General features: G+C 51.1%; 11 protein-coding genes across 12 annotated transcripts; 6 read left to right on the top strand and 5 right to left on the bottom strand.

Moving 5' to 3' along the window:
- Positions 1-150: 150 nt before the first annotated feature.
- Positions 151-2,974, bottom strand: argEF (bifunctional acetylglutamate kinase/N-acetyl-gamma-glutamyl-phosphate reductase; the record flags this gene model as incomplete). Its single annotated transcript, XM_046090906.1, has 3 exons — positions 151-206; positions 259-499; positions 554-2,974. 3 exons carry the CDS (start codon positions 2,972-2,974, stop codon positions 151-153), a joined length of 2,718 nt encoding a protein of 905 aa, XP_045946881.1.
- Positions 2,975-4,561: 1,587 nt separating this feature from the next.
- Positions 4,562-5,218, bottom strand: SNC2 (SNAP receptor SNC2; the record flags this gene model as incomplete). The annotated part of the gene is made up of 3 exons (XM_046090905.1): positions 4,562-4,578; positions 4,657-4,888; positions 5,117-5,218. 3 exons carry the CDS (start codon positions 5,216-5,218, stop codon positions 4,562-4,564), a joined length of 351 nt encoding a protein of 116 aa, XP_045946880.1.
- A 2,557-nt stretch (positions 5,219-7,775) lies between these two features.
- LDX57_009183 (glycoside hydrolase family 76 protein) lies at positions 7,776-9,240 on the top strand (the record flags this gene model as incomplete). Its single annotated transcript, XM_046090904.1, has 3 exons — positions 7,776-7,815; positions 7,886-8,589; positions 8,677-9,240. 3 exons carry the CDS (start codon positions 7,776-7,778, stop codon positions 9,238-9,240), a joined length of 1,308 nt encoding a protein of 435 aa, XP_045946879.1.
- Positions 9,241-9,742: 502 nt separating this feature from the next.
- Positions 9,743-10,283, bottom strand: cbp4 (uncharacterized protein; the record flags this gene model as incomplete). Its single annotated transcript, XM_046090903.1, has 3 exons — positions 9,743-9,870; positions 9,992-10,176; positions 10,249-10,283. 3 exons carry the CDS (start codon positions 10,281-10,283, stop codon positions 9,743-9,745), a joined length of 348 nt encoding a protein of 115 aa, XP_045946878.1.
- Positions 10,284-12,495: 2,212 nt separating this feature from the next.
- LDX57_009181 lies at positions 12,496-16,852 on the top strand. Of its 2 annotated transcripts, XM_046090901.1 has the most exons (4): positions 12,496-13,081; positions 13,181-13,941; positions 13,999-16,293; positions 16,349-16,852. In XM_046090901.1, exons 2-4 carry the CDS (start codon positions 13,542-13,544, stop codon positions 16,480-16,482), a joined length of 2,829 nt encoding a protein of 942 aa, XP_045946876.1. In that variant the 5' UTR covers positions 12,496-13,081; positions 13,181-13,541; the 3' UTR covers positions 16,483-16,852. The 2 variants fall into 2 exon arrangements, with proteins under 2 accessions (XP_045946876.1, XP_045946877.1); XM_046090902.1 differs by having other exon boundaries at positions 13,181-16,293.
- Positions 16,853-17,436: 584 nt separating this feature from the next.
- Positions 17,437-18,518, top strand: LDX57_009180 (DODA-type extradiol aromatic ring-opening family dioxygenase; the record flags this gene model as incomplete). The annotated part of the gene is made up of 4 exons (XM_046090900.1): positions 17,437-17,478; positions 17,567-17,739; positions 17,827-17,987; positions 18,055-18,518. The coding sequence occupies 4 exons, from the start codon at positions 17,437-17,439 to the stop codon at positions 18,516-18,518; spliced, it is 840 nt and encodes a 279-aa protein (XP_045946875.1).
- A 223-nt stretch (positions 18,519-18,741) lies between these two features.
- LDX57_009179 (L51/S25/CI-B8 domain-containing protein) lies at positions 18,742-19,275 on the bottom strand (the record flags this gene model as incomplete). The annotated part of the gene is made up of 4 exons (XM_046090899.1): positions 18,742-18,803; positions 18,885-18,917; positions 19,015-19,121; positions 19,190-19,275. The coding sequence occupies 4 exons, from the start codon at positions 19,273-19,275 to the stop codon at positions 18,742-18,744; spliced, it is 288 nt and encodes a 95-aa protein (XP_045946874.1).
- A 119-nt stretch (positions 19,276-19,394) lies between these two features.
- LDX57_009178 (mitochondrial pyruvate carrier family protein) lies at positions 19,395-20,846 on the top strand. The gene is made up of 4 exons (XM_046090898.1): positions 19,395-19,964; positions 20,048-20,063; positions 20,198-20,334; positions 20,395-20,846. Exons 1-4 carry the CDS (start codon positions 19,777-19,779, stop codon positions 20,576-20,578), a joined length of 525 nt encoding a protein of 174 aa, XP_045946873.1. The 5' UTR covers positions 19,395-19,776; the 3' UTR covers positions 20,579-20,846.
- Positions 20,847-21,495: 649 nt separating this feature from the next.
- On the top strand, positions 21,496-22,293 carry LDX57_009177 (uncharacterized protein; the record flags this gene model as incomplete). Its single annotated transcript, XM_046090897.1, has 2 exons — positions 21,496-21,802; positions 21,884-22,293. 2 exons carry the CDS (start codon positions 21,496-21,498, stop codon positions 22,291-22,293), a joined length of 717 nt encoding a protein of 238 aa, XP_045946872.1.
- Positions 22,294-22,412: 119 nt separating this feature from the next.
- On the top strand, positions 22,413-23,238 carry LDX57_009176 (uncharacterized protein; the record flags this gene model as incomplete). Its single annotated transcript, XM_046090896.1, has 3 exons — positions 22,413-22,607; positions 22,687-22,875; positions 22,945-23,238. 3 exons carry the CDS (start codon positions 22,413-22,415, stop codon positions 23,236-23,238), a joined length of 678 nt encoding a protein of 225 aa, XP_045946871.1.
- A 1,434-nt stretch (positions 23,239-24,672) lies between these two features.
- LDX57_009175 (uncharacterized protein) lies at positions 24,673-26,826 on the bottom strand (the record flags this gene model as incomplete). Its single annotated transcript, XM_046090895.1, has 2 exons — positions 24,673-25,994; positions 26,055-26,826. The coding sequence occupies 2 exons, from the start codon at positions 26,824-26,826 to the stop codon at positions 25,186-25,188; spliced, it is 1,581 nt and encodes a 526-aa protein (XP_045946870.1). The 3' UTR covers positions 24,673-25,185.
- Between the last annotated feature and the right edge of the window lie 410 nt (positions 26,827-27,236).

Below are 27,236 nucleotides of genomic sequence, written 5' to 3'. Positions count from 1 at the left end.
ACGCAGAAAAGATAAAGAGAAAAGGGTACTCAGGAGAAGGGCATCTAACAATGTTTCATCGATTTTAAAACAAACAGGCCCCAATGCTTCATACACGTACCCTTCGACAGTCAGTTATACGAGGTGCGTTTTCTACCGAAACGCAATACTTTAATCCAGGGGGATGCCCTCATACTCGTTGTATCCGAGGGCCAGGTTCATGTTTTCTAGAGAATTGTTAGCGCGGTGCATTGGAAAAGTGCCAAGCAGAAGACTTACGCAGACACTGGGTGGCTGCCCCCTTCAGCAAGTTATCAATAGTGGCACAAACAACAACCCGCTTGTAGTCTTTTGTAACAGCGAAGCCGCCAACTTCGATGCCGTGACGACCGGCAATGTCCTTAACAAGAGGGGGCTCGCCCGAAATCTTGACCAGCTTCTCGCCGGCGTAGCGTTCTTGGTAAATGTTGCGGATATCACGAGAAGACATTTCCTGCTTCAGGGGGATGCTGATGGTGTGCTACGGAAATAATTAGTTGAGTTGGACAAACACAGCACGAGACAGAATGCTTACGGAGATGCCCTGGAACCAGACCGCGACGTGGGGGATAAAGGCAACGCTGGTTCCGAGTTGAGCGCTGATCTCTTTTTCGTGGATGTGGCCAACCAAGCTGTAGGGGACGATGTTGTTGGTAAGGAACTCGACATCGTTCTTGGGGCTTGGCTTGGTACCAGCTCCCGAGTATCCAGAGACGCCGAAAGTAGTGGGCTGGCCACCGAGGAAAGGAACAAGAGGGGCAATTCCAATCTGAGCCGCAGTGGCGTAGCAGCCGGGGTTGGCGATGCGAGTGGCCTGCGCAATGGTGGAGCGGCTGACCAGCTCGGGAAGTCCGTAGGTCCAATTGGGGTCGAATCGGTAGTCGGCACTCAGGTCAACAATGACGTTGCCCTTCTCAGAGCCTTGGTTGACAGCATCAACGAAGGGCGCGCAGATGCCGTTGGGCAGGGCCATCACCCAGCAGTCAACGTCGCCATTCGCCGACATGCGCTTGACGTCTTCGGGGCTCAAGTTTTCGTAGATGATCTCGCGCTTGTCATAATCTTGCAGCTTCTTGCCGGCCAGCTCGCGAGACGAAACGTGGCGCAGATCCAGGTGAGGGTGGGCGTTGATAAGTTTGATGAGATTCTGGCCGGTGTATCCACGAGCTCCAATGAGAGCAACCTTAGAGGGCTGGCTGTTGGACATGTTCTTCTCGCCCAGAGGAGGGTTGGGGTTCGTCGTCGCATAAGTACGAACGGCAGTCACGAGCACGGAAGGGCGGGCAGAGCGAGCAGCACGCAGGGCGTTACCGGTCGAGAAGGCACGGCGCTGTTCAGTTGAAGCACCGCTAGCGCCGAATCCCTTGCCAATATTGGTGGCAGCCTGGGCGGCCCGGTGCAGTCGCGATTCGAGGTTGATGTCACCGAACATCTGACGGCCATTCTGGTTGAATTCCTGGACCAGCTGCTTGACTTCGTCACCGCTCTCGATGCCGTACCAGAAAAGAACCTCGCCCTCACGACTGAGGCTACCGTCGGCCTTGTCAAAGAACCAGGTCAGGTTCTCATCGTCCTCCTTAACGGTCCACACCAGCTTGGGGAAGTCCTTCTTGATGGACGCAAAGACGTTGTCAGCCACGTTGGTCAACCATCCCGACTTGGTGATGGTAAAGGTGGCCAGGTGGGCCAGAGAGGTAACGGCATCCTTCTGGGGAGGCAGGACCACGGCCAAAGCCTCCATGGGCTCGTCGTAGTAGACCTTGAAGTCGCGCTCCTTGAGACCCTCAACGTAGCGGTCGACGGTAGCCCGGGCATCCAGACCCTCCCGGTCACGGACCAAGACATCCTTCAGCTTGTCCAGATCCTCGAACTCGGAGAGAGAAGTCTTGATGTGCACCTTGTTACCACGGCGGATCAGGGTACCGGCGCCGGAATCAGTGAAGAGCTCCTTCTGCAAATCGGCGGGATGGATGATCGCAACGCTGGAGGTACGAGGGAGATCGCTGAGTAGATCCTTCATCTCCTTGATCTTCAAGCGGGTGCCATGGCGCACCCACCACTGGCTCATCAGGTGCTCATACTCCTCGTCCAAGTTGATCGCGGAGATCTTCTCGCCGGTGTCACCGTTGAAAAGTCCACCCTTCTCGGCAAGGTAGACAATCTTGAGGGGCTGGAGGGAACGGGCCAGCTCACCTGCCGCTACATCCGCGTTGACGTTGAGAATCTGGCCATCGGGGGTTTCGGCCATGGAAGTCAGAATGGGGAGACAGCCAGCCTCAATTGCGGACTCAATTGGAGTCTTGTTCACTCCGTTAATCTTACCGACAAGGTTGTACCGTTCCTTGTCAAGATAGTCGGCCGAGAAAACACCAGCGGTGATCGGGCGGGCGCGCACACCCATGCGCTCCAATTCCTCGATCAGCTTCAGGTTCTCTTCCAAGAACAGCTTGCGGGCAAGAGCCAGGGTCTTGCCGTCGGTAACCCGGATACCATCCTCGAATTGTGGCTCCACGCCGGCCTCCTCCAGCATGCGATTCAGCTGGGGCCCGGCACCGTGAACGACGATGGGGTAGAGTCCGACATGGTTGAGGAACGCGAGGGCGGACGAAAGAGTGTGAAGGTGTTCAGTGATGATGGCACCGCCAACCTTGATGACGGCGAACTGTTGGGAGGAAACGGAGGTAAAGTGCGAGAGGTATTGCTGAACCTCGCGCTTGGAACCGATGTTACTCAGCAACTGGACAACGGTGGACCGGGTCGACGAGAGTTGGGGATCCGCCGCACGGGAATAGTGGCGACCCTGCAACAACGGCACGGCAGAGGCCTTCAGGGACTGACGAGCAGAGGCGAGTCTCGCAGGAGAAACGGCGTGCGGTGCGGAGAGCGCTCGGAGGGGCTTGCTGGTGGAAGCTCTCCGCACTGCGGTACGAAGGGAGAACATCTTGCCAGCCAGCATGCGGCAGCTTTCGCAGCTACTCGAATGAGAAGTCTGGGAGGAGCGAAGAAGAAAACGTGAGTAGAGAGCGAGGAGAAAGAATGCCAAAGGGTTGGGGGAGAGGAGAGGGCCAAGAGTGAGTAATAAGAGTAAAGCGAGGGAAAAAAGTGTGTGGAGGTTGCGGGTTGACCGAATTGCCGCGCCCCAAAGAGTTTGATCCAAAGATTGATTATCGGAGAGGCCTCGGAGTCATAAGGTGGGCGAGCTGGGTGGGTGGTAGACTACTCACTAGTGGGTTTAACTAGTTCGGTCGTTCACAGCGTCACCGCCAACGACACTCTTGCGCGGTTTTTTGTGGTTCTTCTCGTCCCCCTCGCGTCAGATTCCGCGGATGGGACCTCCCAAAAAGAGGACTGCGTTTGATGGGTTCAGGCAGCAGCTGCGGGTGAGGGATTAACAAGAGACCAGTCTCACGGTCGGGCAGAATTGGAGAAAGGCGTTCGGGAAGAAGGAGCTGCGAGAAAAGTAGGAAAAGAGGCGAGGCAGGCGGAGAGCGGGGGCAAAAACGTGCACTTGCCAAATTGTGCCTGAATGGCCTTGAAGCCTTGAAGGCTTGGCTGCGACTTTCGGAGCCGGAAAATAGGTCTCGCCCACGCCGTGACTTTGAACACTTCCTCTGATAGAAAAACCCTGCCGGTCCCCTCTTTTCCGCCGTCCGTCGACTCGCTTCACGTAACAGAAAAGACCCTCTCACTACCGTAACCAGCAGATCGTCCTCGTCAATTTCCACATTCCTGCAATCCCGGGATTATCAGATCTCGCTTCGTCCTGTTAATGGTCTACTGTGCCCCCGCTCATTGACGAATAATCGTTCGCCCAGCCTGCTTCGGATGGATCCTGGGCCCGATATTATCCTCAGATGTCATTTCGTAGTGCATTGGGTCTTTCGTTATCTGATCTTTTAGCTAATGAGAATGTCTCCTCTTTATTTCCCCTAAGGACCTGGACGGTCCACTCCTCTTTATGCCGTAATGGTAGCTCGGCATGGACTACCTAAAAAAGATTTATAGTCCGGCCGGGTTTTCTTGTAGCGTTACCCTACTGTCTTGAGTATGTTGCCCAACTCAATGTGTATGTGACGCCATGCATCGGGGGGTTATAATGGCCATGGGGGCACCTACCAACCTCTTCTTTTCATTCTTCTTTCTCCCTTTCTTTTTCTTTCAACTACGATCTACACAAGCAAAGTGATGAAGGTTATAAAAAATTCATTAGAGTTCGAGGCTAAGGAAAGACATAGGAAAGAACATAAAAAAAAAGACACAAGAGCGTACTCAAACACGGGGGAGCACCGGAGTATCATTTACATCTTCACCGTCGACGAATCGTGTGACACAGCCTCATCGCAAATCTCGAATCGGCTCGTAACGTCCATGGCGTATAGAGACAAGACTTTCTTTAATCGTGAAAACCAAGACGGGCTGGGACCCGAAGAAAAAAAGGCGTAAGGTATTAATGGCTGAAATCAAAGCTTCGCAATCTCAGAATCAGTTGCAAAAACATATCATTCCCAAAAGGGTCGTGACTGTCAGTGGCTGTGCGCATGACTTAGGTGGTTTTGACAACTGCAAGAGACGATTAGCGCTGTTGATCGCGTTGATTGGGAGAGCGGAGAGGTTGTCTCGGGGAGCACCAAAACATACCAACAGGAACGATAATCACCACCAGCAAGACAATGACGCAGATGACCAAGCAAACGCGCATCTTCATATCTTTCCACCACATTTGCTTCCGCACGCGGTTGGCTCCTCGGCGGAAACCTTGGGCTGATACGGCCAAGTTATCGGTCTTGTCCTGCAGCGAGTCCAGACGTTCACCACGCTCCGAGACCTTGAAGATATTCGAACGCATCGTGTCGACAGTCTCTTGGATTTTCTAGTTGAGAGAGAGTCAGCCTGGCTGGAATCTAATCATCTGTCTTTGACAGAAGTCCACAGCATCTGGCACCAGGAAGTCTTCCCGGGTCATTCCAAGCCAAATGCGCGAGTATATGGGCCAACGGGCAGGCCGAAAAGCCTGCATAACAGCGGCATCACTCGTAATCCACCTGGTAATGCATCCTGCGCGATATTGCGGATGAAGCCATTGAGAATCTTCACTTACTTTGTCGATTTCCCGGGTCCTGGGATCGCCATTCTGCGCGGCACTAGCGGTGGCCCCGTTGGAGCCGGAGGGGATGTAGGGGTCGTAGGGTGGTTCGGACATGATGGATTCGTCGAAAGATTTAGGTGAAATGAAATCGTAGGGCCTCGTAGATCACCAGACGGCCTGGTTGAATGACACGGATACCGCTAACTTTTCCTCTCGCAGGGGAGTGGAAAAGGGGGGGGGGGGGGGGGGGGGGGCAAGAGATCGAGACTAAAAACGGCGGGCGAAAGCGGACCAAAAGAGACGCTGGAGGAAGTTTCCGGGTTCTTGAAGGGTAGGTAGATGACGAGATGCGAGAGGGAGACGGTGAGGTGCAGGCTGGGGTGAAGCTGACAAGGTGTGATGAATCGCCGCCCGCCTTTGGAGAGTACAGCCCGTCTCGGTTCGGTCGGGGAGGCAACACGTGACCCTAGCCACTCAGAATTGGGAAAGCAACGCCCAGGCAGCTATTTTCGTGGTGAAACCAATCAGGCCGGAGGCTAGAAATGAAACAAAGAAAGGCGGCCCGGTACAGTTGATTCTACAGTATAATGACCTGCTATATGAGGTCTAGTTCTCCGTTGTCGAGGGTCCAAAGAATTCTGCAACAACAAAGTCATCCTTCTTTCTGACCGGTTCATATACGGCTACAATAAGCCCAACTACAACACGCACACAAAAGCAAGTGCCCCCGGTGGCTCGGAAGAAAGCATAATAATAGTAATAACATCTGTTCTGTTAGGCACCATTCGCCGAGGCCAACTGCCAGACCACCTAGTGCGTTGGCGTGGCTCAAGGGACCACCGGATCTCAAGAGGCTGTGCAGGCAGAGGCAGGACTCCAGCCCTTTGGAATTTAGCTGGATTATTATGTAGTCATCGCGCCTACAGGTCAATTGCCACGTGAAGCCGTGTGGTTCCTCTGCAGTTGGAGTCTGGACGCGACCAATCCCTGAGATCATCCCGCTCGATCGTGGATCCTACAGAATTGACAGGGTCGACTGGGTGATGCCGTTCCGGGTTTAGTGCCGTCTATTTTTATGCGTGGCTTAGTCATCTGCATTTCCTTCTAACTACACTTTCGACTGCCAGGGTATAGCAGTTCCTCCTTGTCGATTGAACCGATTGAATCAAGATCTAGGTCTAATGATATCTTGCAATTATTTGGACTCCCCTACTCTAGTTACTAAACCGTTTTTGATGTGAAGATACGGTGTAGTTGTCTTGGATCATATGGATCAACCTGCATGTTCAAATATATATCACAGTTGCTAGACATAAATCCCGACGTGCTCTAATGCCAGTATGCTGCCGCTGACAACTGTGAATTGACGATTTTGTCATCACAGACCGATGGAATGTCCTCAATCCATATCACTATTGTACCAAGACTTGCCAGCGTTAAGGCAGCCTGACGCTAAACCCAGAGCAGAATGCATGATCTCCGCAAAAAGAACCATCTTGAAGCCCAAGACTACATGGCGTTTGCCAAGGGTAAATACCTCTCCACTGCCTCCTTTTGAAAACTCTGTTCTCGTAATGGGAATGTTGTTTTTGGTCGCTGACCCCTCAGGACGGGGATCTTCTTGTCGCACAAAGAGACCTCCCATTCTTCCATTCTGGGGCTCTCGAATCCGCTGTTGAATACTAAAGAAGGATGTAGCGCTGCATTCTACCAAAACCCCACACCTTGAAGTAACTCGGCTTTGTTATATGTCGCCTTCGAAAATGGGCCAGCTCTGGAAATGAAGAACCCTTTTACCTAAACGATCGAACAAGAGTTTCCCTTCCTAAGCTTCCCCAGTCTATTCCCTCACAAACCTCCGATGGTTCCGCTGCCAATGCTAAGGCCCTTGGCCTGTATATTCCTCGAGTTATTTGGCCGCCAAGAACTGTGAAGAACAGACCAGGTTGGGTGATTGGTACGGATCTCTTCAATCATGGCTCCCTTGGCGTGTCTCCAAGCGCTTGCGTTGTCTTGGAGCTTTCCGGTACTTCATCTTTACAAAGAATGAAAGCTGCTGGATTCCCTGGGGCCCCTGTGTCTGCCTAACTTGAGGTTTCCTTTTTCTGGTTTGCGCCCTCTTGCCACACGCCTGTGACTACGTTAATCCAGGAATCCTAATATAGACGTATATCATTCTATGCGGCTATTCTGAGCATGTCTCGACCTCTCTAGGTTTGATTGGTTTTTAGCTATTGTCTGATTGGTTTGCACCAACTTCCACTCGTTTTCCTTGTTGAGCTGCTTTACTTTCTTGATATCAAACTTCAACTACGTTCAAATCCAGCCACTATTTTTGCAGAGCCTTGGACATCCTACCCACCAGAGGCGCCTTTATCGTGTCTACTCCACGCCTTCGTTTCGCACGTTTCATTATCTTTCTTTGCATCTTATGTCGGCTCTCTATTGCTCCCTCTCTCTATTGATACCCCTCTGTCTTTCCGAAACATTCTAATAAAAGAGTCCTGGGGATTGACCTTTTGGAGCATCCACCGCAAGAACAGCCTCTCATATTTTAACAATTCTTACCTGCTATCTAGCTCGAGATTATTCAGTCAGCATGCAGCGCAGCATAAGATCGTCCCGCTCATGGAGCACACTTCTCATATCAGCCATATTACTAGCGGCTCAGATGGTGCAGGCATCTATTGACCTTGATCTAGAAAGCCAAGGTGAGAATTACGACGCCCTAGCTTCCGGTGGTAGCTATCTCTTGGATGAAATGCTTATACTATCGCATAGAATCCATCAAGAAGGCGGCCAAAACAGCGGCATCGGGAATGCTGCAATACTACACCGGCTACAGACCGGGTGATGTCCCCGGTAACCTCCCAGACCCCTACTACTGGTGGGAAACCGGTGCCATGTTCAACGCCATGGTCGAGTACTGGTACTACACGGGGGATTCGCAATGGAACGAAATCACCACGCAGGCCCTCCTACACCAAGTCGGGCCCGAGCACAACTACATGGAGCCCAACCAGACCCGGACGCTGGGAAACGACGACCAGGCGTTTTGGGGCCTTGCCGCGATGGCAGCCGCAGAGGTCAAGTTCCCTAATCCGCCCGAGGACAAACCGCAGTGGCTTGCGCTGGCCCAGGGGGTCTTCAACTCGCAGTATCCCCGCTGGGATAACAAGAGCTGCAATGGAGGATTGAAGTGGCAGGTTTTCTCGTTCAATAATGGGTACAATTATAAGAATACTGTCTCGAATGGCTGTTTCTTTAACCTTGCTGCTCGACTGGCCGTGTATACGGGGAATCGGACGTATGCGGAATGGGCGGAGAAGACGTGGGATTGGGTGTATAATGTCGGCTTGATCAGCAATACTTGGGAGTTCTTCGACGGTACAGACGATAAATACAACTGTACGGATCTGAATCACATTCGATGGACCTACAATGCGGGCTTGTTCCTCCTCGGAGCAGCTCACATGTATCACTTTGTAAGATCCACTGACCATTCTTACCCTCATCCACTCAGCCGCCATACAGCTGCCTAAATACCTATAGCTGACACATGACAACAACAGACCGACCGCTCCGACGTCTGGAAAACCCGCGTCGAGAACATCATCCGCGGCCTGGACATCTTCTTCCCCATCGGCGACATCATGAGCGAAGTCGCCTGCGAACCAAACGGCAAATGCAACGTCGACCAACGATCCTTCAAAGCCTACCTCTCCCGCTGGATGTCCCACACCATCCAAATCGCCCCGTTCACCAAAGACCTACTCACGCCCAAGCTCCGCGCGTCAGCCGAAGCAGCTGCCTTGCAATGCAGCGGGCCCGATAACGCGTGCGGGTTACGGTGGAATCGCAACGAGACGTTCGACGGCAGCACGGGCGTCGGCGAACAGATGGCCGCGCTGGAGATCTTTCAGGGTCATTTGGTGAACTATGTCGATAAGAGGGTCACTGCGAATACGGGCGGGATTAGTAAAGGGGATCCGAATGCTGGGACGGGGAAGTCGGATGAGGACTCGGTGGGGATTCATGAGCGGGTTATTTCGACGGGGGATCGGGTGGGTGCGGGTATCTTGACGGCTGTTATTGTTATTGGGGCTATGTCGGCGGTTTATTTTATGGTTGTTTGATGTCGTCTGGGGATGGTTTTGTTTCTTTGTGGCTTTTGGATTGTTTACATATTGGTTTTGGGCTTTTTAGTTTAGGGTATTCTGTAAAAGTCTGGGAATATACTTAGGCTTCTGAATTGAAAGGCAGGCTAAACTATGCAAGCATCCAATTGAACTTCAATGCAGGGAATAGAAGATCTACCGGCATATTTCGGGCATTCGGTTCCTTCCATATCACAACAAGAACATGATAATCATTCGCTCATCCAATTGCATTTCATAGGGAGATAATAATACAGATAGAGAATGCACCAATCCCAAACTCCAGATAAATTTTTTTCACCCACTGCCCTTTACACTATGGATAAAGCACTAGGACAAGCGGGTGACGGTGCCCCAAAGTCGACTCTCATGCGATCGATATAAATACAGATATAGATAGTTCATATACGACGACAGATTTCAGCTCATATCGTACCCCGTAAATGTTGTTGCTGCTGCCACAGGATTGAGATCATCCGGCTTATTTCTCACCAAGCAATTCCTTCCGCATTTCCTCGCGCTGTGTCTTGGCCTCCTCTTTCGCTTGGCTCTTCTGGGCCGAGACGTCGTTTCGTTTCTGTTCTTGTTGTTCTTGCGCAGCGTACCAGACTGTTCATACCGGAGGAGATATTGTTAGTCAAATGTAACAAACCAGACCAGGCCATCAGGCCCATTTATCCATCTCAACTCGATAGCCCCGAGGAAAGCAGGCGCGGAGGACAAAACATACTCGACTTATCCGACTTCGACCACTGCTTCAACCGATTCACGTAATCGTCAAATTCCTGCGCTCGGCGATCTCCCTCCTCCATACTCCGCTTCTGCAGCTCGGGGTTATAGCGCTTGAACAGTTCCTCGTCGGTAGGTCGGATCGATTGCACGAATGCCGGGCCGCCGACGCAAATGAGGGCTCCGCTGTACGGCGGTGACGGTTAGCTGAGATCTCGTGTGGAATGTTTCATTTGATTTTTGGACAGGGTGGCTCACGCTCCGAGCATTTTTAACCATTTTACTGCGGACATGATGATGGCGTGGGCTCCGGCGCGGAGGAGAAAGTGCTAAGGTAGGCTAGGTTGATCGCGGATGAGATCGACTCCGAACGAAAGAATGAGACGATGATGTCAGATAGGTCGGGAGGTAGGGAGGACCGATTGGAAGGAATTGCAATCTGGATCCACGCAGGGTAAATCGGCAGACGAGGAATGCTCTGTTGATCTGTTCAGGGCGGCAATCAAGGGTTGGGTTCAGTTAGAGCAAGATGGATAGCAAAGCAGCCGATGCAATTGGATCGCATTTTCGGCCGATGACCGATAATGGGCTGTGGCTCAGTCGGAGCCTGAGGCTGGGTAAGACTGGCAGAATGGAGTAAGAACAGTGGCGCGGAAAAAGGCGGAGAACAACGAAAGGCGGTCGGTCGCTTTTCTACTTGGAGACGTTCTTCCGCCCGCTGAGAATGAACAATCGACATCATTTTCATCGGCTACCAATCCAGAAGAGTAAAACGTCCTTTCTAGTTGCTCCACTTGCCCAGACTAGAGGCACTAAACACTTTCTAAACTCCATCATGCTGCGCTAACTCTTCACTTGTCCTTGGGTCCTTTCTTTTGCCCTTGCGACTAAACTTCGGGAAGCCACGGCCTTAAGAGAATAATGGATTACGGAGTATGGAACCAAACTTTTGCATTTCCAGTTTCCACCCCCCTCGCATGACGCTTCTTTTTATATCTCTCCGGGACTGTCATGTCTAAGACATTTCCTGGTCGGTAAATCCGATTGCTCGGCGCCAGGTTCACAGCGGCAAGTAATCTTGGGTCTGACGCCATCCCGTGAGCGCTTTGGAGACCTTTTCTGTGTGCCCCGTTTAAAGCACCTCAGTTTCTCCAGCAGAGGGGAAGCGTGCGATTCATTTACTCAGATTTTTCATACTCCACGGAGCAGCTATTGGATGATCGTCATCTTACTTACTCTTCTGCTCGATTTTCGAGGGCCGTTGACCAGTTTATCGCCGGTGTTCCGTGATTCGTTCAGGCTTCAGCCTTCCTCTCCCATTTTGCCCTATGGGGTCAATTTATTTCTAGATTCCTCTCTTTTTACTTTCCCTTTGTCCTTGTCCGCTTCGCCATTCGCTTGACTAATGGATTTCTGTACTTCCAATTATCCGTCATGGTGGAAGAATCCAAGAATCTCAGCGGCAAGGGGGAAGTCATCTCCGGCCCACAATTCGGATCTCAATGCGACACGGCTGATACAATGTCCAGGCAAGGAGTAACTGAATGCACCCTGTAAGAACTGGAAGATTAGAAGTTAAACAATGTGGCATGTACGGAGTACTGCATTGCCCCCCTACGGAGTAGGTGGAGGATGCAATCGCTAAATACTACTTGCAGTCTACATACGTCCAAAGCACCAGTCCCACCGTATCGTGCCTCCTTAGGGTACGGCATCGACGAATGAGAGGCCAGGACCGCGCCGAAGTACTGCATGCTGCGTGCTGCGGACTGTGTACTCCGTCCCTGAGGTAGACAGCGATACGCCCGGCATCCCCTGCGTTTCAACGGAGATTATCATTCTCTCGTACTCGTAATATCACGACCTGCTTCTATGTACTCGCAACTTTCGCATATAAATCCAGGCATGAAAGTGGGACAAGAGTCTTTCCCCCTGATGATCAGCGCGTTTGGGATCGGTGTCATGGTTGCCAATGGATCGCGCGATAGTGAGAAATATGGTAATTATGGTAATACGTCCGACGTCATATTTTGGACGGCGGATCCTGGTTGACTGGTTAAGAGCGAGACAGTTTCTAGCACTCGTATAGCTAGAGTCGAAAGGGAAAAAAAGGGGGTCGTGGAAATGGACTATAGATCCCCAATTGGGCCTGCCAAGAGTTACTCGGGGTTTTGCCTGCAGCGTAAGTGGTAGTTGTATGAGCTACTTATGTATGGCGAGGGGGGGACGGAGTGATTTTTAAATTTTCTGGCTTTTCTTTGTGGGCGTCTTGTTTGTATGAATAAGAATGATCTAGATGATGACGAGAGATGTGATGGAATTAATAGTCACAGATACAGTTCAAGTCAATGAGATTAATATAATCTAACGCTGCCAATTTCCTTACTTTCCGGTGGGACGGTGAACATTGATATCAGAGGAAAATCCAACAAAAAAAAAAGTCAAAAAAAAAGAACAGAAAAAATTAGAAAATAAAAGAAGGGGAAAAAAAGACGTGGGTCAAGGGTCGAGCAAAGAACGGTTCCAAAAGTTGTCAGTCAAGTCAGGTCCGTAGCGTGAACAAGTCACCCGTGCATCCAGCAGAGCGAGTGGATAGGATAGAATAAGAGTAATCATAAAAACAAAACATAGAAAAAAAAATTATTTAAAATAAAAAAGAATGAGGCAGAATTGGAAATCGAGACAGATTTAAAATTGGAGATCAGATCCTTTTTCAACCGGGTGAGTCTTCTTCTCGAATGAATTGTTCTACTCCTTGAGCCTACCCTGGAGTAATCCTGTCCCTCATTTTCGGTGCCTTATTATCCGTGGGGACTTCTCACTCTGCCTGTCTTGCCTGCCTGACCTGCCTTAATACTTCCTCCGCCGGCGCATCCACATTCATTAATTCTCCCACTCTTTTCTCGCTCTCCCTCCCTTATTGTCCCCCTCTGAAGTGATCACACGCTCGTTCTAAATCACAAGGGGCCCCCTTCTTTCTCTCTTTCACTCCCTCTCTTTGATCCATTTCGTTCAGCTCCAACCCTTGGTTCGGTTGACCCTCTCCTTCATTCTTTTGGAGAAGCTCCGGTCCCTCGTGGTCTCGTTTTGGGTAAGTGAGGCCTTGGCGCATTCGTCGTCCGATCGCGCCCTCTGTTCTTCTGTCGCTGTTGCGCCAAAGACCGGCGGCTGACTATGTTACCTTTCGTAGATTCTATTACGAGTTATCGCGCACGATATCTCCCGCCTGGCCTCGAAGCGACACAGTACATATTTTCTATGACCTTCCCCGGAATTTTGAGTCTTAGCGCCATTCTTTCGCAGTCCTCGATCGCTCACTGAAGCGCCCGGCCTCTCGCTACTCTTTCTGACTCGACAATCGTGGTGAATCGACGGAAACTCGACTCGGTAATTAGACAGTGAACAGGAGGGGCGCAAACCCGGTCCACAGTTAATAAACAGTCGTCGGACCTCAGCCGGATAAAGAATCCCGACCAGCGCGCTCCCGCTCTGAGCCGCTCAACGACTTTTCTTTTTCAACAGCTATAAATCATATCGCCTTGATTTGAATAATGGCGTACCCTCAACGACCTGCGCAGAGGCCACCGCCGATGAGAAACTACGGGGGCGGCGGCCCCCCTCCTCGGGGCGGGGGCTTTCAAGGCCCCCCGCAGGATGGATACTTTGATCAAGAGGCTTACGATTATGGCTATGACAACCCAAAACAGCGATACGACAATGGAGGATATGATAATGCAGGATATGGACACCCTGGTGACCAGGCGGCAGTCCCAAGATCATATGGACCTCCGAGAGGGGCGCCGCGACCTCCTCGGGGAGGACATGGTCCTCCTATGCAGCCGCCGCCGGATCGCAGCTACGCCTATGGTGGACGATCGGCGCCAAATGGATATGACGACCGTCGCGGCTATGGTGATAGGGGACCGCCGCGGTCAGATCGAATGAGACCACGTGAGTGACAGATTTGGGGTTGAATTGCATGCATCGGTCGTTAACATATGGCAATAGCTCCGCGTCAGGTCCCGCAATCCCCGGATAAGATGGGATACGATAACCCGTTTCCAATGTTTCCACCAAAAGAGCCATCCCGTGGTCGGGCCGACTCTCAAGGCCGAATTGAGAGGGGTATGGCTGGGATGGATCTCAACGGCATGCCGCCGGTGAAGCCGCCAGTCCGCCCGCATACTTCTAATGGAAGACGGCCGGATGTTTCCGCTCGTCCACCCATGCCCATGCCCCCACCGCCTGGTCGTGGGAGAGGAAACGCTCCTGGACCACCGATGCGATCGGCCAGCGCCGGACGCCATGTAGCAGCACCCCTTGAACGGTCCTATACTGACGCCAGCGAGCCGCCGCCGCCGATTCCTCAAATCAACAGGAGCGCGACTATGCCGGTTACTTCGGCCCCAACTCCGCCACCAGTTTCTAAACCCTTATACCCTGGACAGACGACATACCAGGAGCCGAGTTACGCCGCATTCCGATACACCCGCGAGTATAGCACGGAGGAACTATTAGATGTCTACTACAACTCGGCACACGCGGCTGAGCCCGACATGCCCAATTTTGATGCGATACCCGAAAACGGCAACGGCGGCTTGATCGACGAGAGTTTGCCTGGGTTGGAGCAACCAAAGCCGAAGAAGGCTCCGATCGAATCACCGCCCCCGTCGAGAGGGCAATATACTGCCTTCAACCCGCAGGCTGCGCAGCTTCATCATGCCAAGTCCCAGCCAGACATGCGATCGGGCAATGCGCCCAATCAATTTGAAAACGCCGGCTTTCATTTCGATCTTCCCGGGGAACCACCGTCATCTCCGGGCTACTCTCCCGCGTACTCCCCTGGATATCGCCACGACAGTATGGGTTTTGGAATCGGCGACAACCCCTATAACGATCCGACGCCGGCAACGTACCGTGTCAGCCAAGATAGTCGCACCCAGTCTATAACATCGTACTCCGAAAGGCGGCCGAGCTTCGCTGCCCGAGAAGGTTCCATTCGCAGTAATGGGCCTCCCAAACCCTACCGGGCCAACCAATCCGGCTATGTCAACAACCCACCCCCGCCCGTGAACGAGATTGAGCCAGCCATGGATCCTGAACAAAACCCTGATGCGCTGCCTCATCATCCAGCGCCTTTCCGACCGGGCCTGAATGGCTCAGGAAGCAAGCCTGCACCCATGCGCCAGTATAATCCCAGCGTGCCAGTCTCGGGGCCGGTCCCGACTCCCCCGCCCGCACCTGCATCGGCACCTCCGGCTTTACAAGGCCCCCCGACGGAGATGACCGTCCCTCAACCAGTAACCCCCCAGGAAATCCAAAGGCTGCAACAGATCGTCAAGAGCCGTCCGTCGGACCAGAGCACACAACTTCTATTGGCCAAGAAATTGGTCGAGGCCTCGACGGTTCTGGTTGAAGCCAGTCGAATGGACCCGAAAACAAAAGCCAAGGCTAGGGAGAAATACATCAATGATGCGTACAAAATCATCAAGAAACTTGTTGCCGCCGGGAATGGCGAGGCTCAATTCTTCTTAGCAGATGCCTACGGCCAAGGCCTAATGGGTCTCCAAGTTGATAACAAAGAGGCGTTCAACCTGTACCATTCCGCTGCGAAACAGGGTCACGGTCAGTCCGCATACAGAGTGGCCGTGTGTTGTGAAATTGGCGCGGAAGAAGGTGGCGGTACCAAGCGTGATCCTTTCAAAGCGGTCCAATGGTACAAACGGGCTGCTTCTCTTGGTGATCCCCCGGCCATGTACAAGATGGGTATGATCCTGCTCAAAGGACTCTTGGGGCAGGCGAAGAACCCTCGAGAGGGTATTTCCTGGTTGAAGCGCGCCGCCGAGCGTGCCGACGTGGAGAACCCACATGCCCTCCATGAACTGGCTTTGCTGTATGTGAACGCTGGCACCAATGATGTTGTCATTCGCGACGAGGGCTACGCCTGTCAACTTTTCCACCAGGCCGCAGAGCTGGGATACAAGTTCTCTCAGAACCGACTGGGTACTGCCTACGAGTACGGACTGATGGGATGCCCGGTCGATCCCCGACAGAGTATTATCTGGTATACGAGCGCGGCTGCTCAAGGGGAGCACCAGAGTGAGCTTGCCCTTAGTGGATGGTATCTTACCGGCTCCGAGGGTATCCTGCAGCAGAGCGACACCGAGGCGTTCCTGTGGGCGCGGAAGGCCGCCTCTGCGGGACTTGCGAAAGCCGAATATGCGATGGGATATTTCACCGAAGTGGGTATCGGTACGACCTCCAATCTCGACGATGCCAAGCGATGGTATTGGCGGGCAGCTGGTAAGTAGTCCTGTTATATTTCTTAGAAGATCCATTTTGCTAACTTGATCCTCAGCCCAAGGATTCCCTAAGGCTCGCGAGCGTCTCGAGGAGCTTAAGAAAGGCGGCGCTCGAATGCAAAAAACCCGTCTTTCGCGGTCTGCCGTTAACCAACAAAAACAGAATGACGGGGACTGTGTTATTATGTGATTTGCATAATTTCACTTCCTTGATCCTGTGATATTACTTTGCCTCTTTTTTCTTTCTTTTCCTGTCTACCAGCGTTGATGAGCCGCCACGTGCGGATGCATACACCTTTTATGAGGCTATCTGCCTAATGAGACCAAAATTTGGTCTAAAATGTTCCTCTGATGCCATAGAGCTTTGTTTAGAAGAATTTTCCACTTTATCTTACACCTCATGTACATTTCGTTGTGATTCCCCTCGATGTCATTCCCCAGAAGTTACGAAAAGCAAATCCGAGCATAGACCCGGCGTCGCATTAGATGGGACATAGATCGGGCCGGTTATTGGATACATTATTCGCTGTATTTATTTAATATTAATGATATACCACCTTTTATGCTTTCGTTCATCGTACATCAATGAATCAATTCCGTCAACCTTGGATCTACCAGAGCGGTGGAATTCCGCAGCTCCACCGACCGATTGGTCACCATCCGATCGGATCGGATCGCCTGATGACATTTGCTTACAATCGCCTTTATTCATAAGTAGATTTGCTTTTTCTTCGATCGCCACATGCCGTTCTGGTCTTGCATCATTACTGGTAGAGTATAAGAACCTTGCCTTGTTTTCTCCTTCTGGTTTATTACTTTCGCTCGGGTTGTTATATATATGTCTTCCGCCAATTCCGACACACACCCGCAAACTCAATCCCAAACTCCAACTCAAAGCTACAAGAAACCAGCTTCTTGGGCGTTGATATCTCTGCTCACGGTCTTATTGGCTGTATCAATTGCTCTGGTTTTAGGATATACAGGCCTTAGCAGTGCTTCTGGGGCAGAAAACGAAACCGCCAATCTGTTCGGCCTGAAACGCTTCTTTGCTCGTTCGTCTGCATCGGTTAGACAGACGGGTTCTTCTGTTGCGTCGCACAATCCGCAGAAGAAGGCTGGTTCTGTGCACGCGAATACCGAGACCATGGCGACGAGAACTCCGGTTTATTTTCTGAGTCATGGTGGTGTGCGTTTTCATCCCCTCTATTACCCAGTTACCTTGGCCTCCGATAGGCAATCTTCCATACATAGAGCATGTACTGACTGACTTCAAGCCGAACATCATGTTTGATCACGACCACCCGGCGTATTTGAAGCTCGGGCAGATCGGACGAGAGATCACGGGCAAGGTCAAGCCCCGCGCGGTGGTTGTGTTTTCGGCGCATTGGCAGGCTGGCAAAGATCATGTGGAAGTGAATAATGCGGAGCTTACGGATTTGATATATGAGTATACTTCCATTTCCTTCTGCCTCTGAGTTCATCCGGTATTGGTGTTATGTGGTTGGTTTCGGCTGACGTCTTTGTTCCCGTGTAGCTTCTACGGCTTCCCAGGCCATTACTATAAAGAGACTTATCCGAATGTCGGAAGCAAAGACGTAGCTGACAAGGTACTTGGGTTACTGGGCAACGCGGGGATCAACGCCCGCGGCGTCAAACGAGGCCTGGACCATGGAGTGTGGGCGAGTTTCAAGTGTGGTGAGTCCCGACCTTCCTTTCTACTATTGAAAAAAAAAATAGCACGATAACTAAACAATATCCCCAGCCTTCGAACCCGACACCAACCCCCTCAACGTCCCCATCGTCCAAGTCTCCCTCTTCAAAACGGAAGATCCCATCCAGCACTACAAACTAGGCCAAGCCGTGTCCGCCCTACGCGATGAAAACATCCTCATCATCGTGTCCGGCATGGCCGTGCACAACCTCCGCGATCTGCAGTTCACATGGGGCAATCCCCAACCTCTACCCTACACGGTGAGCTTTGATGAGGCGCTCAAAGATGCTGTCACGACTGCCCCCGGGGACAGGGAGCGCGCCATGGCGGAGTTGTTGAAGAGGCCGGACGCGCGCCAGGCGCATCCGTATTTCGATCATTTGTTGCCGATCCATATCGGTGCTGGGGCCGCTGGGGAGGATGTGGCTAAGAGGTTGTGGACGCTGAAGGAGGGAAGTATGAGTTGGGCGCAGTTTCGGTTTGGGGAGGTTGGTAATAGTAGTAGTTCGTTGTGATGAGGTCAGTCTCAATCTTGGGATGGCTTCGTGAGCTGACCTGACATGAAGGCAGGATTCAATTGATAGAAGGTATTGTGTAGGTATTGGTTTCATTGTTTTTTCTTAATTCATCTATAGATACAGTGCTAGACAACTGAACCGAATTCGAAACGGGATTGGACGGAAACAAGCGATTGATGCGAAAGGGTAGATAAGATATACGTAATGTCGAGATATTCCGCTATGAAGACGCTTCTTTCACCAACTGGGTGATTTTCTCTTCGATTTGCTGATCCGTCAGGCCTGAATTTTACGTTAGCATGCACGTCCCACAATATAGCACACCTTAGATAAAATCCGAGAGTGCTAAAAGATAACACATACCAGACAGAGCCTCCTGCTTCTCACGGCCCAGAGCTATATTCCCCCAGATAACGAGATTAGCGCACCATTCTCGATTCAAGTCGACTGCCTAATTCTCGACTGCAATTCCATCCACGGGGCTAAATCATACCGTATCTAGCATAAACCCGAGGCAGGGTACCGGCGGCCTCGCGCATCATGATGGGAGTGTGAGGGTTGTGCTTCTTCATGGTGGGGTACGCGCGCTGCAAGAACGACCTATATCGCAGGACACAATTAGCCTCACTCGATTCCTCAATACCGAGATTTCCTCCCCAGGGACGTACCTCGTGGCGGCGCTCTGCTGCGAAGTCTGGCAGAAAAGGAAGCGCAGCTCCTTCAGACCGGTGGTGAAAGCGTACTTGGAAGACATGGTGTCGGGATATGAGGATGAGGAGGAGAGAAGAGAAGAGGAGATGTACAAGGCTACCCCGCAAAGCACAAGGAGGAGAGAAAGGGGAGGGTATCAATTGAATGGAGGTGATCTGAGGATGTTTCCTCCCGAGAAAGACTGGAGTTCTGTTACCGACCAATCCGGTCAAGCGTGATTACCTACGCCAACCGGGCTCACCGCCTGCCGAAGTGGGATGAAGAGCCGCAGGGCGTGACCTCGCCGACGTCGGCTTCAAGATGCTGTCGCTGTCAGATACCTGGATTTGATCTTTTCGGAACTCGACGCGTTTCGACATTTTTCCCTTTTCCTTTCTTTTCTTCATATAGACTAGGGCTCAAGGCGACCGGTGGTTCTATCTGACCTCGATTTCGGTTCCCGCGTTGACTGTACTTTAATACCTCTCCGGCGCAAAGTTACTTCTTGTCCACCCTTTCCAACTCAACTCTCCACTCTTCTCCGATCTTCCCAACCACAGTCACAATGTCTTCTCGTCTTGGACTTCGCTTCTTCCAGAACGCCCGCTCGGGCTTCCGCAACTCCGGTCCCTTCCGTCGGCCTGGTGCCCAGGGTTTCCGGTTCCAGAGCTCCGATGCTGCGGCGGCCGAGAAGCAGAGCACTTTCCAGCGTCTGTGGAACAGCCCGGTCGGTGTGAAGACGGTGCATTTCTGGTATGTGCCTTGTCTTTTGGATCCTTCCGTTTTACGACTCGAAAACTGCGATTGGAATTGGATGCTAATTGCTTTGTACATAGGGCCCCTGTCATGAAGGTACGGACTGAATCTTTTCTCACCCCTGGTTCGATCGCAATCAGTGTACAAATAAGAGATTGGGGATGCGATTAGACGAATTTGGATATGAAGGGATCACAGAATGCTGGGGAATCAATACTGATGGATTGCAGTGGGCTCTCGTCATCGCCGGTATCTCCGACTTCAGCCGTCCCGCCGAAAAGCTCTCCCTCACCCAGAACGGTGCCCTGATGGCTACCGGAGCCATCTGGACCCGTTGGTGCATGATCATCACCCCCAAGAACTACCTGTATGACCTAGCAGATTCTTGATTAATGCGCAAAGAACCCCCTGGCTAACATTCATCCAGGCTCGCTGCCGTCAACTTCTTCCTGGGCTGCGTCGGTGTCGTCCAGGTCACCCGTATCGTTAACTACCGCCGTAGCCTGGACGGCTCGACGACAGAGGCCGTGAAGGAACTTGAGCACGAGGTCGCCGACTCCGCCAAGGCCGTGGCCGGTAAGGCTGAGAAGGCCGTCGAGAAGTCGACCTGATTTGTGTGTCGTGTGTTTGATTCTAAGGGACTAAATTAGCGTCTTTTTATGCGGGATCCTTCTCTCGCTTCAATGGTAACTTAGTTTCTTCCCCGGAATTTCTTTCGCATGGATAGCATAACTTGATAGATGGGCACCTGTATGGGGCCTACGCCTTCTTCCTCGGCAAGGAGAGCAGCTGGCATTTTGTATATATTGAAATTGATGTTTAGCAGTTCGTCTGTCAACATACAACTCGGTCTTAGACTTCTTGTTTTCTCAAGCATACAAGCAAAACACACCGACCTAGAATGGTAGTCGTACAAAGTCCAGCCCTGCACAAAGCAGCCCGTCACTCAGTCTATCTCCAGCCAACAAATGACGGAGTATCGCTCCTGCATAAACCCAGACCAGAATCAAACACCTCATCCCAAATACCCGACTGGCATGATTCTTAGTTTCTCCACAGGAAGACAGACGATCTGCATAATTTTCCACCCAATCGGACGAATTCGGCCGCCAAGTTATCCCTCCTATCAGAGTCCCTGCTCACCGCTCTAGACAATCATTCCTTCAAAGTACACGCCAGAACAGCTTGCACCCGCACAAGCTACACTCGTTTCCTCTCCTTTTCTCGGCCTCTCCACATGTTTGCTCCACTTTTGATTGTATTTCCCCGGATCATGGCGCCTTGCAGATTCGCGGGCAATTTCTCCTCCGCAGGCAGCGGTGGACCGGACAGGGGGGTATGTCATGGCATTGGCATTGTTGATTGCTGTGGAGAGGGGACGGACATGGGGGCTGGCTTGATAACTGGTAGGCAATAGGTATAAAGGCAGGGTTGTGGATGATCAATTCCGTTTTGAAAGTTGGATCTTTTTCTTTCTCCCTCCCATCTCCTTCTTGTCCTCGTCCTTAGGATCAGACTCCTAGACAAGATGAAACTCCAATCCCTCACCCAGGCAGCAAGTCTGCTGCTCTCTCTGGGCACCGCAGTAGAGGGCTTCACTCGCTCCAGGAACGACGCCTGCAAGCCCAACAACCCATTCAAACCATTGCCCACCAGTCACCAACGAAGCAAAACCTGTCGTGTCTCGGCCCACGGCGACGGCACTGACGACTCGCCTGCTATTCTAAAAGCGATCAAGAAGTGCAATAATGGTGGAAAGGTCGTCTTCGATGAGGATAAGGAATATACTATCGGGACGGCGCTGGATTTGACTTTTCTGAAGAATATTGATCTTGGTAGGTCCTTATTAACCTTACGCAGCCTATACCATAAATTGGGGTTCTGGGGAAGAAGGGAAAAGAACTAACGCAGGCTAGAAATCCTCGGCAAGATCCAATTCACCAACGACACCGACTACTGGCAGAAGAACTCCTTCAAACACACCTTCCAGAACTCCAGCACCTTCTTCCAGATTGGTGGCGAAGACGTCAACGTGTATGGCGGCGGCACGCTAGACGGCAACGGCCAGGCCTGGTATGACCTGTTCGCCGAGGACGCGCTGATCCTGCGTCCTATCCTGGTGGGAATTATCGGCTTGAAGGGCGGCACGATTGGGCCGTTGAAGCTGCGGTACTCGCCGCAGTGGTATCAGCTTGTTGCCAACTCGTCGGATGTGCTGTTCGATGGGATTGATATCTCTGGGTATAGTAGCAGTAAGCATGAGGCGAAGAATACGGATGGATGGTTTGTCTCTCTGCATTTTCTTTATATGCGATTGGTGGTTTGATTGGAGGCGAAAGACTGACTGATGTGATAGGGATACCTATCGCTCCGATAACATCGTTATTCAGAACTCGGTGATCAACAACGGTGATGGCATGTCTTCCCTTCACCATCCCAGTCTTCATGGGAAATGAAAATGATATACTAATGAGAATAGACTGCGTCTCCTTCAAGCCCAACAGCACCGACATCCTCGTGCAGAACCTGCACTGCAACGGATCCCACGGTATCTCCGTCGGTTCCCTGGGCCAATACAAGGGCGAGGTCGACATCGTGAAGAACGTCCTTGTCTATAACATCTCCATGTATAATGCATCTGTGCGTTCCCTGACCCCAAGCCCACATTTACCCCATTTGGGGAGCAGAAAGCAAGTAAAGCTAATACTCGAGAAAATAGGACATGGCCCGCATCAAGGTCTGGCCTGGCATTGACTCCGCCATGTCCGAAGATCTTCAAGGTGGAGGCGGTCTCGGCGCTGTCTCCAACATCACGTATAACAAGATGTACATCGAGAACGTGGACTGGGCGATCGAAGTGACGCAGTGCTATGGACAGAAGAATCTGACTCTTTGCAATGAGCACCCGGTACGCCTTCCGCTCTTCTGGATTTCAGCACATGAAGAAAAGGACGAGATGAGGCTAACGATGCAACAGAGTAACTTGACTATCTCCGACATCCACTTCAATGACTTCAAGGGCACAACGTCGGGCAAGCGAGATCCCTATGTTGGAACGATTGTGTGTTCGAGTCCGGATGTATGCTCGGATATCTACACGAGTAACATCGATGTGAAGAGTCCTAAAGGCACGGATGACTTTGTTTGCACGAATGTGAGTATCCCTAACCCTCCTTCTTACTATGCTCTATTTCGCATGCATGTAAGAACCATGAGGTATCCGAGATATGCTAACGAATATTGTTTTGTCAGGTTGACACGGAACTCCTAGACGTCAAGTGCGAAAAGCCGAAAAGCGATAAATTGGATGGATAGTCTGACTAATGTAGCTCGACATCTTGGCTTTTAAACCTGCTTGTTGGCAGACTGTTCATGTGAGATGTGAATATGTCAGGAAGATAAAAGGAGGGCTTCATGTATATAGGATTGGCTCAGATTGGATGAAATGATTGAAAGTGGAAAGAAAATCGCGTTTTCCGGCACCGGCTTTTCCTCAGTAACCCATTAACCTGCTGCAAATTGATATCTTTATTCACTTGCCTCAGAACATAGGGATCTATCATCATTTGCGCCGTGGTCTAGCAGTAACTGCACAATTTCCTCATGACCATGACGAACGGCTGCTCGTAGAGGACTGTCAAAGGCATGGTCCCACACATTAACATCTGCGCCGTGCTTCAACAGTAGCTGTACGGTAGCCGAGTGACCTCTAAAACAGGCTGTCTGAAGAGCACTTCCATGTAACCCACCAAATCTGTTAATATCAGCTCCGAGCTCCAGCACCGTTTGGACGATATTGTTGTGCCCCTTAGAAGAAGCTGTCTGAAGAGGGCTCCCATATAATCTATCAACCTGATCGATATTTGCGCCGTGCTTCAGCAGTTGGTGAACGATATCCGTATGGCCATGAAAGGCGGCTTCGTGAAGAGGACTGTCGAACAGGCCGCCCCCAATGTTGACATCTGCTTCCTTTTCTAGCAGTAGCTGGACCACAGCTATGTGGCCACCAGAAGAGGCTTTTTGGAGAGCAGTGCCATATAAACCACTGACCTTGTTGACATTCGCCCCGTGATCCAGAAGTAGCAGTACAATATCCTCATCACCTCTATAGAAAGCATTTATAAGGGCACTGCCACCTAACAGACCCTCGAGGTTGACATTTGATCCCTTTGCAAGAAGCAGCCGCACAATTTCTTGATTTCCCCTCATACAAGCTGACTGAAGAGCACTGCCATACCTGCCACAAGGTAGGTTAACATCTGCCTCGCTTTGTAAAAGCAGTTGGACTATGCTTTTGTGGTTGAGATAGCAGGCCTCTTGAAGGGTACTTCCACCCGAGCCCTATGCGTTCACGTCCGGACCTCTTTCAAGAAGTAGCTTTACTGTGACTGGTAGATTTGCTGCAGATGCAAGGCATAATGGAGGAGCTGGTCGGTCTGCGGAATCAGCTGCAATTGAATGTGGACGAAACATGTTCATCCAGACCGCAAGGCCGCGTCTCTCCTGCAAAAGAAAGCTCAGAATAATTTCCTGCGCATCGCTTTCAGTTTCAGCATGTCGCGCATGATGCTCCCAGCACTGCCCGGCAAAGTCCCCTAATGGGAACGACTTTTTGATTTCAAGCCTATTAAGTGCCATTGAGAGAGGATTTGTGTTGATATGGCTTTCCACAGAGGACATGTACGCCAAGCAGATCTTTGTGATCGATGCGTGAGCAATGATCTCTCGAAAACGCGGCCTGAACTCCTGGGGGAGGAGTTCAGAGAGTAAATAGTCTTTCACCGAGGCATGCGCTAGCTGTATTGACGTCACGGCGCTCTCGTCTGGTTCACCTTTTTGGGGTACTATCATCACTAGGCCGGGACAGTATCGTAAAATCTCTCTGGGCTCGGGCATTCTGTTTCTAGGATCAAACGCTGTGTCTCTTTCAAGGTCCACCGCTATTACATCAACAGCTTCTTCTATCCGCAGAGGTCGCTCAGCAAAAGCCAAGAACTGTAGAAGTCTTATGGCAGTTTCTCGGTGCGTACGAGGGATATCAACGAGAATTCGGGCGTAAGTATCGCACAATGACTCCGATAGAGACATGAGTGCGTTTGTAAGACTGCGGTAATCCAGGCAATCTCTTAGAGCGTCGATCTGGCACGCGACCCATCGAAACCTATGTGGTATGTCAGTTAGTATTTGATCAGGCTAGATAAGCTAACCAATCAATGGCTCACATTCCATCAGCCTTTTCTAGAAGACTTGTCTCAATCTCCTGTTGTACGTCTGGTCGCGATCGCCATCTTTGGAGGTCATCATCTTCATAGATCTGTGAGTGAATGTACCTACGTATATCATCGTCGACTTCATCTCGTTTAATGGAATGATTGGATTCTGCAGGTGCCCACCTCATCAACGCCGGCTCAATGTCTTCCAATTGGCGGCTCGTTACAAGAAGGTGGATATTGGAAGGCTTAGAGGTCATCAGGTCCTGAATCCATGACAATAGCCTTTCGGTCCGGGGGCCCTTTCGTGTCTGACATTCATCAAGAGCGTCCAGTACGATCCATATTTCGTCAACTGTCTCTAACATTTGGAGAAAAGCCGCGCATAAATTTTCGGTAGTAGGCTGTCGCTTCCCATTGTCACACGAGGAGAAAAGCGAATCCAGTGGGCTGCGAGCTTTTATCTGCTTCATATAAAGCTGAGTGACTAATGAGCGAATCATACCGTGGACGGTTTGTTTATTGATGTCATTGAAGTCGAAATAGAAAAAGATGATCCGGGATTGGGTGATATTGTCACTGAGGTCTTCGATTATTGTGGAGCTGAGAATTGTCTTGCCGCAGCCAGGGATGCCATGTAGCCACAGGAATGAATTAGATTTGGTCCTCCATTTGATGAAGACATTATCGTAGAAGAGCCAGCGCCCCGAGTCTTTATGGCGTTGTCTCAGTGCCTTATTGTGAGTTACTGAGGGATCTGGAGGGCTCAGCCAGTGCTGAATGTGCTTATGGTTCTCGTTGTGCATCCTATTCAAGCCTGATAAATTTCAGTAGTTTGATCCATTCATTGAGACTAATTATTTGAAAAGGGACTCACTAGAACCAGGGCCATTATTAACCTGCACAGCCTTCTTTCCTTTTGCTCGTCTAACTGGAACCACACTAAGCACTTCCTTTGCATAAGCGACTGCAGTCATAGCAGCATAATTTTGCCATCTGTCATTCTTATGAGAATCGGCATAATTGCTAACGCCTCGAATAACGAGACAGGGGAAATCGTTCATCACGCCAGCGGCTTCCATCTCATAGCAGATGCAGTCTCCTCCGGTCCTGTCTTTGAGCGCGATGGCAAGTTCATCCCTGTGCTTCGCATTCTTCATGACTGTGTTTCCGGATGCAATTATTCCGTAGTGAACTTCTGGCTGGTTTGAAAGCCTTGTGTTTTGGTTTGCCATGTTCGGACCACCAGAAATCTGGCATTCATCACAACCACTCCCTCCTCGATGTTCGAATGAGGCGCTGAAAAGCCAGTCATTCTCTTGGCCCGGATATGCAAAATCGGCCGAATTGCCCAATATTCGCTGCAAACTCAGCAGTATCCTAGACAACTTTGAACTCCCTGCCATGCGATTCGCGCTGACAACTGTTAATGCTTTAAGTAAAACGTTGGGTGGCTGTGCAAGGAAGCCAACTCGCTCATACGTGTTGAGCTTCTGCTTTCCCAGGTCGTACTGCGCTACACCACCACTGCTTCCTGTAGGGCTACTGACTGCGACATCGCCCAGCCGGATATCGCGAGTTCTGTTAGGACATGGAATGCCGCCTCCAATGCCAACCAGAAGACCAATGCGGATTGATGGAATGGCCATGACCATTGATTTTGCGGTCGTTGCTGCCGACGTTATGCCGTACGAGCCTGACGCCAATGCGGCAAGGACGACATTGTGTTTTCCAACTCGACCCCATGTGTATACGTTGTCGTCTGATTGTTGCTGGTTAAAGTCTGAAGGCTTCACATGCTCCTCATCAAGTATGGTCTTTGTTATGGCTGGCTCGAAATTAAGAACAGTAATTATGCCGATGGCGTATTCCCCAGATGTGAGTGACGTTCTAGGACTATTCTCAATATGGGAGTATGCATGAAAAGTATCGTTCGGCATGTCCAAAGCAGCGTTCCTGCCGAGCAGTTTCCAATGGATCACAATGCAAAAGCGAATGGTCACTATATAGATAAGAGGTCGTGACTAGGAACATGATCGGCCCGGTGGTGATCGGCTAA

This window comes from Aspergillus melleus (assembly GCF_016097325.1).
Source record: "Aspergillus melleus strain CBS 546.65 chromosome Unknown contig5, whole genome shotgun sequence".
Taxonomy (NCBI): Eukaryota; Fungi; Ascomycota; class Eurotiomycetes; order Eurotiales; family Aspergillaceae; genus Aspergillus; species Aspergillus melleus.
This window is presented reverse-complemented; position numbering and strand designations above follow the sequence as displayed.